This window comes from Trichoderma reesei, assembly GCF_000167675.1.
Source record: "Trichoderma reesei QM6a unplaced genomic scaffold TRIREscaffold_26, whole genome shotgun sequence".
Taxonomy (NCBI): domain Eukaryota; kingdom Fungi; phylum Ascomycota; class Sordariomycetes; order Hypocreales; family Hypocreaceae; genus Trichoderma; species Trichoderma reesei.
In genome coordinates this window covers 414,943-428,943 of record NW_006711173.1, presented here as the reverse complement: position 1 = coordinate 428,943, position 14,001 = coordinate 414,943, and the positions used below count along the sequence as shown (strand labels likewise).

Below are 14,001 nucleotides of genomic sequence, written 5' to 3'. Positions count from 1 at the left end.
TAGTACATATTAGTAGTAGTAGTACTAAGTTCTAGTAGCATGTGCCTGGACGGAGTCTCCATCTCGAAAGCCAAGGTGAAAGGCGTGAGTCAAGGAGAGGCATAAACAGGGTCAGCGGCAAGGGGAAATTTTTCTTCGAAACAATGGGCCTCGATTCTCGGTGATACCTTCACGGTCAGGGAGGCAGCAATGTGATGGAAAAGAGCGAGCGAGAGAGAGAGAGAGAGGCGGTGGGCGATTCAGCTGCTCTGAAGCGTTCCTCCTTATCTTTGGCGCTACGACGAGTATGGCTTCGTCTCGTGTGAACCAACAGGACGCTGGCTCATCTCAGGGTTTTCTTGATCTTGTTAGATTTTTCTTCTTGTTTTGTTTTTTTACCCCCCCCCCCCCCCCCCCCCCCCCCCCCTGGCTTCGGAACCCCCCCCCTGGCAAGCTCAAGGTTCCAGAGTGGATGATACGTGTACCCAGAGGACCCTGTTTTCTCTCTTCGGCCCGCTGATGAGGCGTTTCCACTGATAGTAGATAGCATCGACGCGATCAAGCGGCATCGAGCTATCAAGCTTGGCATTGAGGCTAGAGGAGCAACTCATGGGACCCCCTTGGCTGAGATTGGAACTCTCACATGGGTGCTTCGGTTCGGTATCGAGAGCTTTTTCTTTCCCCTTGCTCTTTCGAGGTTTGAGGTGGGGGGCTTGTGCGTGTGCCTGTCGATGGCTGCCTGCTTTGACACGAGCTCTGTCTGATGTATGTATCAGTGGTCATGACAGAGCATCGTGGAAGTGTTTTGTTGTCAGGTGGTATCGGTTGGAGACGGTTGAGACTCCGTCCAGCTTCAGTAGCTTGTAGAACTTGATATGTGTTGATTGCAATGTGATGGCGAGATTCGAGTCTGTGCTGTCAAACCCATCTCACACACCTACGTGGCGGCTGATGTTGAGCTTGTCTAAGACGACGGGAGGTCCTAAGCCTTACAGGCAAGGCACGATGGATACATGTAAAATAGGTACATGTAGCCATCGAGAGCCGAGCCTCAACAGCAGGGACTAGCGACAGAAACGCCGTGATTGACGACTCCACATGGCCACGATATGCTAGGTAGTAATACTACTATGTACTAGGTAGTAGTAGTAGTATCAAGTACGTAGTCAAGGCAGTATTGATGATACCTATCACAGCAGCTACTACTATTCCTAGAAGAGAAACGAGCTGCTGACTTGAAGCTCTAGGCGAGCTGAGTGAGTTTATCGCAAAAACACGCAATGCAGCCACGGAGGCTGAAGGCAAACCGCTTGGCTGGCAGGCTGCGTGACACATCAGCTTTTATTCCTGGCAAGCTGATGAATCTGACATATCGCAGTGGTCATGGATGCTTGCGGGAGAGGGTCAGTCAGTCAGCTGGGCGTGACGAGCTGTGAAGGAGAGAGGTTTTCCCCGTCGTTGCACTCGGTACTACAGAGGTGCATACCAGTGCGTGCCGCCATCAAAGGACCAAGAGGATGCAATCAGCAGCACAGCCTCACGATGCACTCCTAGCAGAGCAAGAGTCTTTTTTTTTTTTTTTCATATAAGCACAGTGGTCGATATTGCCAAGGTCTTGGACAAGGGCTTAGGAGGTAGCAGTAGCAGTACGGTTGAGCATATAGCCGTCTTTGTCGCTTGCAAGTGCCGGTTGTTTACTTACCTTCGTACTAGGTAGGTAGTAGTAATCTGCCTACCTATTGGATTGATGCGCGCTGATTGACGAGCTACCACTAAGATGGCAGACGGTCAGTGGTGGCCGTTCCGATGCCGGGGGTCAGTCCCTGGGTGTGTTTGTCTTCTCGTGAGAGAGTATTGATGTGATGACCTTGATGGCCGAGGTCATTGTGATCAGAAGCCCGGCACATGTAGCATAATGCTACCGTAGTAATAGAAGTCATGGCAAAATAACCGTACATGAGGCAAATGCAGTGTGGGTGGTACTATCGCGGGGCAATATGAGGTGTACTCGTATATACATGGACGAAGGAACATTGATGAGCAGGGAAGACAGGACAAAGTGCCACCAGCTGCTGTCAGTGCACACAGATGAATGCCAGCGGTGATACTTCCGCAGTGATTTGAGAAAGGTGCCTAAGCCAAGGCACTCTCTCAATATTCCACCGCTGTTTGCGTGTGTGTTGCGTATGTCCTGTTTTCATCACCTGCGCTCAAAGCGGCAGCCGACAGTAAGACGCCATCATGCCTTGTACGGCGCCTTTTGACACGCAGGAATACTACTGATAATACGCAGTGTTTGATCAAGTGGATTTGGAATTATTAACCTGCCAGACAATTCAGATCCCACGGTCTGATTCATCTCACCGTAACAAGCTCCGAAAAAAAAGAAACGGATAAAAGAGAAAAAAAAAGGTAAAGGAAGATACCAAAGTCACATATTACTAGTAATATGAGACGCCATTCCGGTCCGTTTACGCCGCTCAGACAAGAGTGATGCACAGTCCTGGCGTCATTTTGACGGCGGCATTTGTTCTCCTTGATGGGTTTGAAGGGCGCCACGACTCATGGCCAGCGCTTAAATGTTTTTTTTTTTTTTCCTCTCCCATCTTTTGTTAGTGCCTGTGCTGGGTTTTTGTTGCCTGTTTCTTGTCAGCCCGGTATTTGGCCGCCCGGCACTGCTCCGTTTTCGGGGCTTCCATTTGGGCTTCCATTTTTTTCGATGCCCTGGCCACACTGCATAGACCTTGCTTGCTTGCTTGTATGCTTGCTTGTATGTATGTACATGGACTGCTACGATCGGTATGTCGGGTACTCTCGTATGCATGTGTCAAGCAAGCAAGCAAGACGAAAGCCCGCCGCCGCCGTCGGCACTCGGCAGGCCGGGTCACGGAGCGGGTTTTTTATTCTTTTTTTTCTTGTTCTTGTACATCATCTTCAAAATGCAATTTGCCTCCATCCACCGGCATGAAAACGATGACCCTGTTTTCTGGTCACTTGAATGCGACGGTGAAGCAAGACTTGAGGTGTGCTTGGAGTATGTACTATTCGTATGAACGGGCAGTTATTGATACAGAAACAGAAACAGAAACAGACACAGCCAAAGGTGACGAGATCGGTTCACATGCACGTTTCCTGCCGGGCTCGTTCCACCAACCATGTCCAAGTGCCGCATCGCGCAACCCGATGCGTGGATCCGATACGCCGTCGTGCAAGTAGCCTTTATTCCCGTACGAGTAGTAATTGTAATGATGCTAGTCCGAGTAGATAGACGATAACATAGGGTCATTGACACATGATGCTCTCCCAGTAGCCGGTACGCCGAGGCGCTTGATTGCCCAGATGTTTTCACTAGCAGTAGATTGTACCACCTACGGATGCGGAAGCGTATGTGGACATGAACGGGATACTCTAATAGTACCTAAGTGAGCAGAGCCACGGAGCGAGTTGCCTGTCAACAGGACGGCCGTTCCACACCTCCTAATTAGTGGCTGCTGGTCCCCGACATCTTGCACATGTGGCTGCACGAACTGCTCGTGGACAGACAGACACACACACGCACACACACACACAGAGGCACGAACCCTGCTGGCGTTTCTCCCGAGGCTTGGATCATACTGTAGGTAGGTACCTACCTAGGCGGTAACGCTTGGAAGGAAGCCTCGTTTTCTTCCTCATTCCACGGGCTGCGTGTTCGATTGTGCCGTCACTCCGTCCCGTGTGCCCAGTCGTCTACAGCTACCTACATACCTTACCTGACATCTACATACATGCATCCATCTCCTGCCTAGTAGTACTATCAGCCTATCTTCTTATTTCATAACTCCTCTCCCACTGCAGCATCTTCCATCATCTTCTTCTTCTCCTTCTTCCTCTTCTACTCCTCCTCCTCCTCCTCCTCCAACCTCCCACTTCGTCCTTATCACGTCTTTCCTACTACTACTACTAGTAGTGCCTCGAGAATCCGTCTTCTCTCTAGACCTTTTCAAGCCCCTTGTATGTATTACTAGTATTGCGCAATCTGATCACGGTCCAAGACGTTCAACTCGCATCCATCAAATCCATTATCGGATCCACCAGCCGAGCCAACGGCTTTCGATTCAAGTCCCGTCCGAAATCGACTCGACTCGACTCGACTGAAACCGGCTCCTGTCGAGGCAAAAAGACCCTTGTCGCTCGTCCTGTCTTTTTTTGCCCTCGCGGCGTTTCTCGCGCCCCACCACTATCAGCCTGGGCCCTCTTTCTTCGGGGCCACACGGCCGAAGAGGCGAAGCCATCTAGGGGAGTTCCCACGGAAGCCCTGCCTAGCCACTCAGCTTTGTCAGAGCAAGGCGTGTGAGAAGAAGTGTGTGAGAAAAGAAAGAGAGGGAGAGAGCGTGTGTGTGGTGTGTGTGTCAGAGGCTTTGTCGGGACCGGCCCAAGCAAGACGAGCCAGGGAAGTCGGCGGTCCTTGTTCCATGCCCTTCCCATCTTTGGTCCTGTCCCTGCTCGCTCCGTGTCAGCCCATTGAGATCCTCTAGACCCAACGGGACCGAGTCCGTTTGCGTGCGTGCTTGTCTGCGCATTTTCGGCGTTTCCACCTTCTCTTTTTCCCGTCCTTGCTTGACTCTCTCTTCTTCCTTTTCTCTTCAAACCATACCTACTCTTGTGTTTATTTTACCCTTCGGATCTTTCCCCAGGCCATTGTGTTTTTCTTGTTCTTGTACTTGCGGCTCTGCCACGCCGGAGCCATGCCGTCCTTTAAGCCCTTTTCCTCGGTGACGGGACGTCATAGCTACAGTCTCTTCGATATCAGGTGAGTTTATCTTATCGCTCCCTCCCGCCGCCATCAACTCTTTTCTTTTGCGACAATGCCTACCTCAGCACATCTCAACACAAAATGCGTGCAAGATCTGGCATATTGACCATTCTGCGCCGCTCAGGTTAGAAGAAGACTTCATCGTCTTCCGCGGAAACGAACAGGAATCGTCCGGACAGCTCCTCAAGGGCGTCGTCGTGCTATGTCTCTCCTCGCCCCTCCGCATGGAGGACATCCACCTGCGCCTGATTGGGACTCTTCGCCTTCAGTATGAATCCCGAATCAACCACTCGCCTTACCAGTGTGTACCGCGTATTCTAACCCCGTCGCCTCTCTCTGTAGTTGGTCTGACCCTGGATCTAGCACGCCGGGCGTCACCGGCCAGCGAGTCGACCGGTCCGTCAACATCCTCGACCACCGATTCCCGCCCTTTGTCGGCACCCACGGCAAGAGCATGACCCTGCCCGCCGGCAACTACGAGTATCCCTTCGAATACCTTCTGCCCGGCGACACCCCCGAGAGCGTCGAGGGCATCCCCGAGGCATCCATCACATACCGGCTCAAGGCCACCGTCAGCCGCGGCAAGTTCGCCTACGACCTGCACGCATACAAGCACCTCCGCATCATCCGCACGCTCGAGCCCGGCGCCCTCGAGTTCCTGCACGCCATGAGCGTCGAGAACATCTGGCCCAACAAGATTGAGTACTCCATCGTCATCCCCCAAAAGGCCGTCGTCTTTGGCGGCACCATCAACATGGAGATGCGCTTCTCGCCGCTCCTCAAGGGGCTCGAGATTGGCGAGATCAATGCCAAGATGGTCGAGATTCGGGATTGCTTCATCCAGGGAGCGAGTGGCCTGAACATGCGCGAGCACCGCACCGAGCGCGACGTGGCGACGTGGAAGTTTCCGGTGACCCGGGAGGAGCATTGGCACGACATGATTGAGGACACTGGACAGGAGGGCTGGCTGGTCAATAGCCCGCTTCCCCTGCCCAAGAAGCTGCGCCAGTGCATCCAGGACTTGAACCACCACGGAATTCGAGTCAGGCATAAGATCAAGCTCACCGTCGCGCTCAAGAACCCGGATGGCCACATTTCCGAGGTATGTGTTATTGACGTTTAACCGGGCTGGCTCGGCTCAGCTCAAATCTGTCTGAGATATGGACTAACGTGCGCAAACAGCTGCGAGCGACACTTCCCGTTTCCATCTTCATCTCCCCCAACATCCCGTTCGACGAACAGGGCAACCTGGTTAACCAAGCTCCCGGCGCACCCCCCCTCGAGCAGGATCTCGGCTCCATGGCACCACCGGGATACGGCGAACATGTGCTCGACCAGCTGTATGACGAGATGGACGTCACCGGCTTCCAGACACCGGCCGTGCATTCTGGATTCAACAGCCCCTTTTACGGACACTCACGGGCAGGTTCCTCGGAGAACTTGGCAGCCTTGGCCAACAGCGCACCCATCACGCCGGCGGCGCTCTCGTCTCGGCTGGCGAGCGTCTCACTGGATCAGTCGCAGCGGAATAGCTCGTATCAATCCATCCAGGCTGCATCTGGCCGCACCTCACCTACCCACGGAACCAGTCACACGTCTCATACGCCCCATACCCCACAGACTCCGGCACATTTGAGTCGGACAAACAGCGAAGAGGAGGAAGCCAGTGCTCGAAGCTCGGGAGAACGAGCCCAAGTAGATACGGCCGAATTCGCCCAATTGAATCGAGTGCCGAGCTATTCAACTGCGGTCAAGACGCCGGCACGGTCTCGGACCTCTACTGGCTTCTCTGCCCCAGACTACCAAACGGCCCTGAGCGCTCCGCGGACACCGCCGAACATGGAGCTCAGCGGCAGCAACGACGCCCTGTCGACGATAGCTGAGCACGCAGCTGGCGAGGCCCAAGAGACGCGCGAGCCGCACATGCAAAGCGTTGCTCGGGCCCTGTCCCCTCCGATGGCCCGCTCTCAGTCGGATGACAACTCGATACATCGGAGGTTACATCTGTTCCGCGCCAGAGACCAGGCTGTCTGAAGAGGAAGCAACGCCACATTGATCCGCTACATGAAGCGACTCAACCTCCCTCTCCTATCTCTTTTTCACGTGATTATTCCCGCGGTATATACGACATGCATTTGTTTTTTTTTGGTTCATCATGCTTGGGTATTGCGGGTCGGTTGGCTTTGACGGCGTCAGCGAGTTATGCGTGCCATTTTCAGGATACAACTTATAGACTTGGGTATGAGCGGATAGAGGGCTGTCATGACTTTATATCATATATGTATGTTGGTTTTTGGTAACGACCAGGTTTGGGCGTACAGTATCATGAACGGAGTGGTTGGTCGGTGTCTTGGGGGGGGCAGTTTCTCACACATGCTATGGCTTTTTTTTTCTTTCTTTTTTTTCGGATTTTATTTTACAACTTGCCGATACGACGATCTATCTACACTTTTAGAGTGTATAGAATCATGGAATGAATACTCCCTGCTACATTAAAGCTGACAGTTTGTGTGTTCTAATGGTGATGTCGTTGAAACCCGGCGCGTGGCCGTTGCAATGAGTTCTCTCAGTCACTCAGGGGGGCAAAACTCCATGCAGAGACTCTGGATACCTACCACTGGGCTGTCCTATGACCCCATTGGTCGCCGTAGCTGTGTCTGACGCAATTGAAGACGTTGACGACGGTACGGTAGACGAGCTTGACAAGATCGGGGTCGAACAAGATGACTAGATTGGGCGAAAAACAAGTACTACATTCAGGTGACAGCCTCAGCTTGCAACCCAACAAAAGAAAGATCGGAAGTGTGTAGCCGGAAAGGCAGGTTGTATCCCAGAGGCAAACAATTTCAATGACAGCTGAAGGGAACTGACGTCACGGGTGACACTAGGATGGTGAAGCTAGAGTGGGCGGCGATTTGGGCGCTGAAGAATTGAAGAGTGGAAAATCAAGATTTGGGGGTTGGAACATGCAAGTGGCATGTTTAAGGGAGGGGGGTTTTTCGACTTGACGATGCTGTTTGTTTGGAGGTGGGAGGAAGGGTGAACGTTGTGACAAGGTGAGCCTTTACCTCGGTACTATCTGTATATGGAGTTTTGCAGCGGGAATATTGGCAGTGAACAAGAATACGAATACACGTACTGCTGTGATTCGTATCCCCTGGGCTAGCAGTCGTAAAGAGCGAAGAGCGGTGCAAGTACATGTATATACAAGTACTATTATCTTAGTATGTTCCCCCACATGGCGAAATGAGACGTATGGTGATTTCTTACTGGAAACTGAATGGTGTCCAGCTGATGATGATACCATGGTTGTTCAGCTTTTCAATGCAGCTGTTTTGCGTGCATCAGGACGGCCATCACTTACCTAGTACCTCTTACAGTGAGAACAGAGCGTCTAGGTAAGGTATGATATCGACTGTGATCATGACTCTTTGCAGATCAACCGCCATCACAGATGCTAAAAAAACGCCATTTGGAACCACATGCCACACGGCAATGCGCTAAAAACCCAATGGAAACCGGCACAGTTGAGTGGCAAAGGACCAAGACGCCCCCATTCTTTCGATGCCCTTCTTCTTTTCCCGCTCTCTCTCTGACTCTCTGTCTATGTTCCCACGATGGAGAGTTGCTTTGAACCCCCAATGGCCCGATTTGGTTCGATGCCACCGACCCCCAGCCCAAACCTGGAGCCAAAGTCGTAATCACCTTACCTTAGTACTCCGTAGTGCCGCCCAAAATGGTACCTATGACAACAAGGGGAAAAGGAAGAGGGAAACAAGGTCCCTACCTAAAAGAGTGACCGCCCATGACGGGACCTCGTGCTAACCTTGGGACCAGGGGACTTGTTTTAACCTGCAACCTCGCAAGAAGCAATCAAGTCACCTTTCATCATATCCCTCCTCGGGTCTGGGCGCACAGTTGTTTGCTGCTGCTGTTATATTACGCTTGACTGCCGCTGCCATACTCAAGCTTGCTACTACTACTTTCTCTTTTTCTCTTTCACCATCACTTTGATCCATTGTCTTTTATATTTCTTTTGCTCTGACTTTCTTTCTGGACCCTGAGAAAGCCTCGTCATCATACGAACGAAACCCCCTTTAGCTTGCGACTTGCTCCTATCTTCCTTGCTGCCCTTTCTGCAAACGAGCTGCACGATCATTACGGCGAAACAAGACGAGAATTATCCTTTGATAAACATGTCGCAGCCCTCGCCGCCGAATTCCACGCTGCCGTCGCGCGCGACGACGGGACTGAGCGAGGATGCTATTCCGGAGGCGGATCCCTCTACTGTACGTGGCACAGCATCTATGCATAGCGGGAGCGGGGGGGAGAACGCACGGAGAGGAGAGAGAGAGAGAGAGACGCTCGTCTTGCTCTGTTGCAAGAGGACTCTGATGCTGCGTGCGAACTTGCGGGCTAACCATATGGCAAAAAAAAAACGTGTAGACGGCCGGATTGCTTGCGGAGCGCCTGCAGGCGTGGAAGCACATGGTGGGATATCTCGAGGACTATGTCGAGGCCGTGGAGAAGGTGCACGGCCGCCAGGCGAAGGAGTATGAGAAGGTCTTGAAGGTGAGCGCCGGCCCCCTTTCTTTTCCGTTTCGGTCTTGCGAATTGCTTCATTGGGGCTTTGTTCAGCCAAACTGACAATGCGTGTGATGCCTCTGGCACTAGACCATCTCGAACCCCCTTCGCGAGGGCCACCACTTCGACCAGAGCCTCGGCGGCGTCGCGGGCTTCTTCGAGAACATGCGGGCCAACACGCAGGCCATGATCAACACCAACATCGAGACGGAGAAGAGCATCAAGGGCTCGGTGCTGCCCATCCTCGACCGGCTGCACAAGGAGATCAAGCACAAGGCCAAGGAGCTGGCGAGCGGCGCGCAGGCGGGCGCCAAGGAGGTCGAGAAGCTGCGCAACGTGACGCAGAAGCACATTGAGCTGCTGGGCCAGCAGGCGGCGGCCTTTGAGTCGCACGGCGGCCGCATGAACAGCCACGACGACCCCTACGTGGTGCGCCGCGGCGTGCTGCACCGCCTGAGCAACCAGGTCATTGCCGAGAACAACCACCACAACGACCTCGTGGCCGTGCAGAACAACTTCCGCACCTTTGAGGCGCACATCCTCGAGGTCGTCCAGCAGGCCATTGAGGGCTTCACCCAGCTGGCCGGCGGCCAGGGCGAGAAGATGCGCGCCCTGCACAGCGACATCCTCGGCACCGTCCAGTGCATCCCGCGCGACTTTGAGTGGACCAACTTCCAGCACCGCGCCGCCGACCGGCTCGTCAGCGCAAACGACCCCCCGCGGTCCGTCGAGGCGATCCAGTTCCCTAACATGGAGCACTCGTCGACAAAGGCCCTGATCGAGGGCTCGCTCGAGCGCAAGTCGCGCAACAAGCTGTCCTTTGGCTACTCGACCGGCTACTACGTCGTGACGCCGGCCAAGTTCTTGCACGAGTTCAAGGACTCGGACGACGCGCGCAACGACCCCAAGCCCGAGCTGTCCATTTACCTGCCCGACGCCGTCATCGGCGTGCCCACGGGCGACAAGTTCACCATCAAGGGCAAGGACAAGAGCGGCACCCTGAGCAGCAAGCTCACGGGGAGCTCCGAGATCAGCTTCAAGGCCCACACGCCCGCCGACGCCCAGCGCTGGTTCCAGGTCATCCAGGGCGTTACCAACGCCGCTCCCCCGGTCGCGACGGCTGCTGCGGCCGGCGGCGGCACCAACTCGTCGACGCCCACGTCCCCCGTGGCCACGTCTTCGCCGGAGACGACGACGACGACGACGACGCTGCCGGTCGGGCAGGGCCGGCCGGCCGAGGGAGAGGTTGCCAAGGCGCCCGCTGACAAGCACCAGGCTCAGGAGGCGGGTGTCACGGGCGGAGAGGCGAACCCTGCGGCTGTCTAGTGTATGGACGGGGAGGGCTGGTAATGGCAAGAGGAGGGAGGGCGATGCGATGACGCGGGAGAGTCGTGGGATGTGTCTTCTTGAGAGATTCTTTGTTTCGATTCTTGATCCTCCTTTTCTTCTTTATTCCCGTTGTAGTTATGATATCCTGTGGAGGAGAGACTTGCGACAGTAGTTTTACTCGCGACGATGTAATAATGAATGACGAGGGGAATCTCTTTGGAGCAATGCGGTGCCGCTGTGATGGTGTTGATGTCTGATTGTAAAGTCTGACTGCTTATTATGAAGGTAGTTTACGTTATTTTCTTATTCTTCCCTGTCAGAGCGAGCTGCTGGATTGGCCTTACAGAATTACGTGATGTGAGACAAGTGTGATATTCTACTAGTCAGCACCAAGCCCCGGGATGACGATGCCAGATTCATCATCCAATGACACAGCTGCAGCTGTTCATTCTTCTCTTTCCAAACATACACGCAGAGAGCAGTATCAAAACAAAGTAGAATCACAAACCTCCTCTCACCAATTACCCAAAAACAATGTCCTGTCATTCATCATCTATACATGCATATGTCTAGAGGTTACCTGTGCATGTGCATAACGTAACGTATGTAAGGGTATCATCATCATCATCATTATAACTCGTCCATCTTGCGCTTCTTCTGCGCCCTCAGCACAGCCTTGTGCGTCTTGTTGTGGAACTTGACGTCGTCAGGGTAGAGCGGGTTCCAGACTGTGTCGCAGATTTTGCATTCGGAAAAGGCTGCCTTGGAAGAAATGTTGAGTGTTGTCTGGATGGATGGGGATGATGCTGATGATGATGCTGGTTTGGAGGGTCTGGGCTTTTGAAGGTTTCGGAGGGAGGTTTTTCGGGGGGAGGAGAGTGAGTGGGTTGTTGTTGTTGTTGTTGTTGTTGTTGTTGTTGTTGTTGTTGAGGTTGATGAAGGTTCGGATTCTGATGCCTTTCTTGCGATGGTGTTGGGGGCTGTTTTCTTGAGAGGGCGGCGGGATTGGGGGGTTGTTGTTTCGTCTGATGAATGGGGAGGGGCCACGTCTTGGTCTTGGGAGGAGGACTCGGCTTGGGATTCGTGCGTGAGAGGTTTGATTTTGAGGAGTCGTGGTCTTCTTCTCACGGATTGTTTTCGCTTCGGGGGTGATGATGTTGGGGGTGATGATGGTGCGTCTTCTGGCTGAGATTGAGACTCTTGTGATGGAGGCTGTGTCTCGTCTTTGGTGGGTTTTGACGGAGCTGGAGCTGGTTTGAAGTAGCTTAGGATAGACCCCTTGGATGAGGCGGCGCGCTTGGTGTCGGGCTTGATCTCATTCGGGGCATCTTGGGTTGTTTTTGTCTCAGATGAGGCTTCTGTTGGTGTGGCCTCTGCTCCCGGGGCGTCATTTGAGCTTTCGGGAGTTGCGGTGACTTTTTCCTCCCCCTCCTCCTCCGCCTCCTCGTCCTGCTGCTTCTGCTGCTGCTGCTGCTGCTGTTTGACAGCGGAAAATCTTCGTCTTTTGAGAGGTGGCTCGCTTTGGGCTTCGGGGGTGGAGGGTTGTCTGCCGTAGGTGCGGAGGGGCTTGTCGCGCTTGCGGAGGTGGTGCAGGCCGGGTTTTGTTCTGCAAACATGATGTGAGTGAGAATTTCATAGATACACACACAAAAACAGAAGTTGGAAACGCTGAGAGGACGGAAGAGGTGACGATGGGGACGAACATTGAGTAATCGGGCGATGAGTTGGCCATGGCGATTCCAGACGAATCGCAAGTGAATGATTCAAGTTCGCGATTTGTGTATGCGGGCATGGAGTTGGCAGATTGACGTCGAATTCTCAACAGGCGTTATGATTGATACTTAGGAGTAGTCCTGCAAGAAAATCGTTTCGTTCGTACTTTTTGGTTTCGACTTCGTGCTTCTTGGGATAGAAGATGCGTTTGTTGGTCGCTTGGGAATAAAAATGATGCATACATACACTGGCCCCCCACGCCAAAAAGACGCGTCGAGACGCGATGGCGGGCACTTTACGCGATGTCACATGCGCTCCAGCCGCTTACACAGACCATTTATTCTGCCGCCCCATGACGTTGATGAGGCAGAATTAACATAGATAGAGAGCGACTTCTGGGTTTGAAGTTGGCTCAACTAGTAGTGCTTCTAAATTGTAGATGAGATGCGCGTCTTGTCAGATGGAATCATGTCTCCGTTTGCTTGTTTACATGCCTGCTAAAGATGATAAGATATAAAATGGAAGTGATATTGATGGACAACGCTTGCGGGATATATATGGGAAATGCATGAGAAGCATGTTACAGCTCTGGGATATCCGGTCTCGCTGGTATCCTCCTCCTTACCTGCTCCTCCTCCTCTTTGCTCTCTATCAAAACGCTCTTCTCGTCACCTTTCCCGTCACCTTCTTGTCCCACGATCCACGTCCGGACAACCTCCTTAATCTCCTTGACCGCACCCTGCTTGCTCTTCGCATCGCCCAATCTCCACATGTAACTCGAATAGACGGCAACCTCCGCAACGGCAACCACTATGCTGCCTCCAAGAGCCAGGAATATCCGAGACGACAGGCTCCACCACCGACCGGCAATCCACAGCGACACCGCGACGCCGGCGATGCTGACGAGGAAGTTGATGATGAGCATCACCTGGCGGTGGATCTCGTTGACCGTCACCTCGTCGTCCCCGAGGTCTTCCGTCTTGGAGGGCCGGTTTGCCTCGGCGAAGGCGCGGGCGGCGTGGGGGAAGCGGTGCTGGAACGTCTCGAGCGGAGGGGGCGGGTTGATCATGCGTTCGTACGAGCGGGCGTCTTCTTCGCGGCGGAGGCGGGCCATGAGGGCCTTGTATTCTTCGGACTGTTGTGGCAGACAAGGTGTCAGTGGGTGATGATGATCTTGAGACGGATTTGCATTGGGGGGGGGATCTGGGCACTTACTGGCTCGGGTTTGGGTGGAGGCGGCGGGATGTAGACGCGGGAGCCCTGGAGCAGCTGTTCCAGGCTGTACTTTGATGGTGCTGATGACTGCGAAGCCTTGAGTTTTCTGTGGAGGTTGATGATGTCGCTGTGGGAGATGGGATTGCCAACTGTTGGCTCTGGTGATGAGGCTGGTGATGATGATTCGGCATTGGGCCGCTGCTCGCTGGCATCGTTGTTGCAGTCGTCCGTTTCGCGCTGGTCATTGAGCAGCTTCAGCGCGTCCACGATGGACGCCGTCATTGTGAGTAGAACCATGGCGATGAGTTGTTGATGTTACAATCAGGCGGTTACGACGTGAGAGGCTCTGTGTATAAGTCTTGAACCGATCGATACTCAGACCATGC

The 14,001-nt window shown here is 53.6% G+C and overlaps 5 protein-coding genes across 5 annotated transcripts; 2 read left to right on the top strand and 3 right to left on the bottom strand.

The window, feature by feature from the left end:
• Positions 1-434: 434 nt before the first annotated feature.
• TRIREDRAFT_111429 (uncharacterized protein) lies at positions 435-1,864 on the bottom strand (the record flags this gene model as incomplete). Its single annotated transcript, XM_006968815.1, has 6 exons — positions 435-739; positions 917-961; positions 1,106-1,107; positions 1,466-1,529; positions 1,682-1,688; positions 1,847-1,864. The coding sequence occupies 6 exons, from the start codon at positions 1,862-1,864 to the stop codon at positions 435-437; spliced, it is 441 nt and encodes a 146-aa protein (XP_006968877.1).
• A 2,842-nt stretch (positions 1,865-4,706) lies between these two features.
• TRIREDRAFT_81690 (beta-arrestin protein) lies at positions 4,707-6,808 on the top strand (the record flags this gene model as incomplete). Its single annotated transcript, XM_006968850.1, has 4 exons — positions 4,707-4,771; positions 4,899-5,042; positions 5,117-5,876; positions 5,957-6,808. 4 exons carry the CDS (start codon positions 4,707-4,709, stop codon positions 6,806-6,808), a joined length of 1,821 nt encoding a protein of 606 aa, XP_006968912.1.
• Positions 6,809-8,792: 1,984 nt separating this feature from the next.
• On the top strand, positions 8,793-10,684 carry TRIREDRAFT_81688 (uncharacterized protein; the record flags this gene model as incomplete). Its single annotated transcript, XM_006968849.1, has 3 exons — positions 8,793-9,063; positions 9,221-9,346; positions 9,449-10,684. The coding sequence occupies exons 1-3, from the start codon at positions 8,971-8,973 to the stop codon at positions 10,682-10,684; spliced, it is 1,455 nt and encodes a 484-aa protein (XP_006968911.1). The 5' UTR covers positions 8,793-8,970.
• A 633-nt stretch (positions 10,685-11,317) lies between these two features.
• TRIREDRAFT_111426 (uncharacterized protein) lies at positions 11,318-12,419 on the bottom strand (the record flags this gene model as incomplete). The annotated part of the gene is made up of 2 exons (XM_006968814.1): positions 11,318-12,293; positions 12,334-12,419. The coding sequence occupies 2 exons, from the start codon at positions 12,417-12,419 to the stop codon at positions 11,318-11,320; spliced, it is 1,062 nt and encodes a 353-aa protein (XP_006968876.1).
• Positions 12,420-13,094: 675 nt separating this feature from the next.
• On the bottom strand, positions 13,095-13,970 carry TRIREDRAFT_51946 (uncharacterized protein; the record flags this gene model as incomplete). The annotated part of the gene is made up of 2 exons (XM_006968813.1): positions 13,616-13,970; positions 13,095-13,535 (listed from the first exon to the last, which is right to left on the bottom strand). Coding segments are annotated over exons 1-2 (738 nt in total), but the record flags the coding sequence as incomplete, so codon positions are not given.
• Positions 13,971-14,001: the final 31 nt, after the last annotated feature.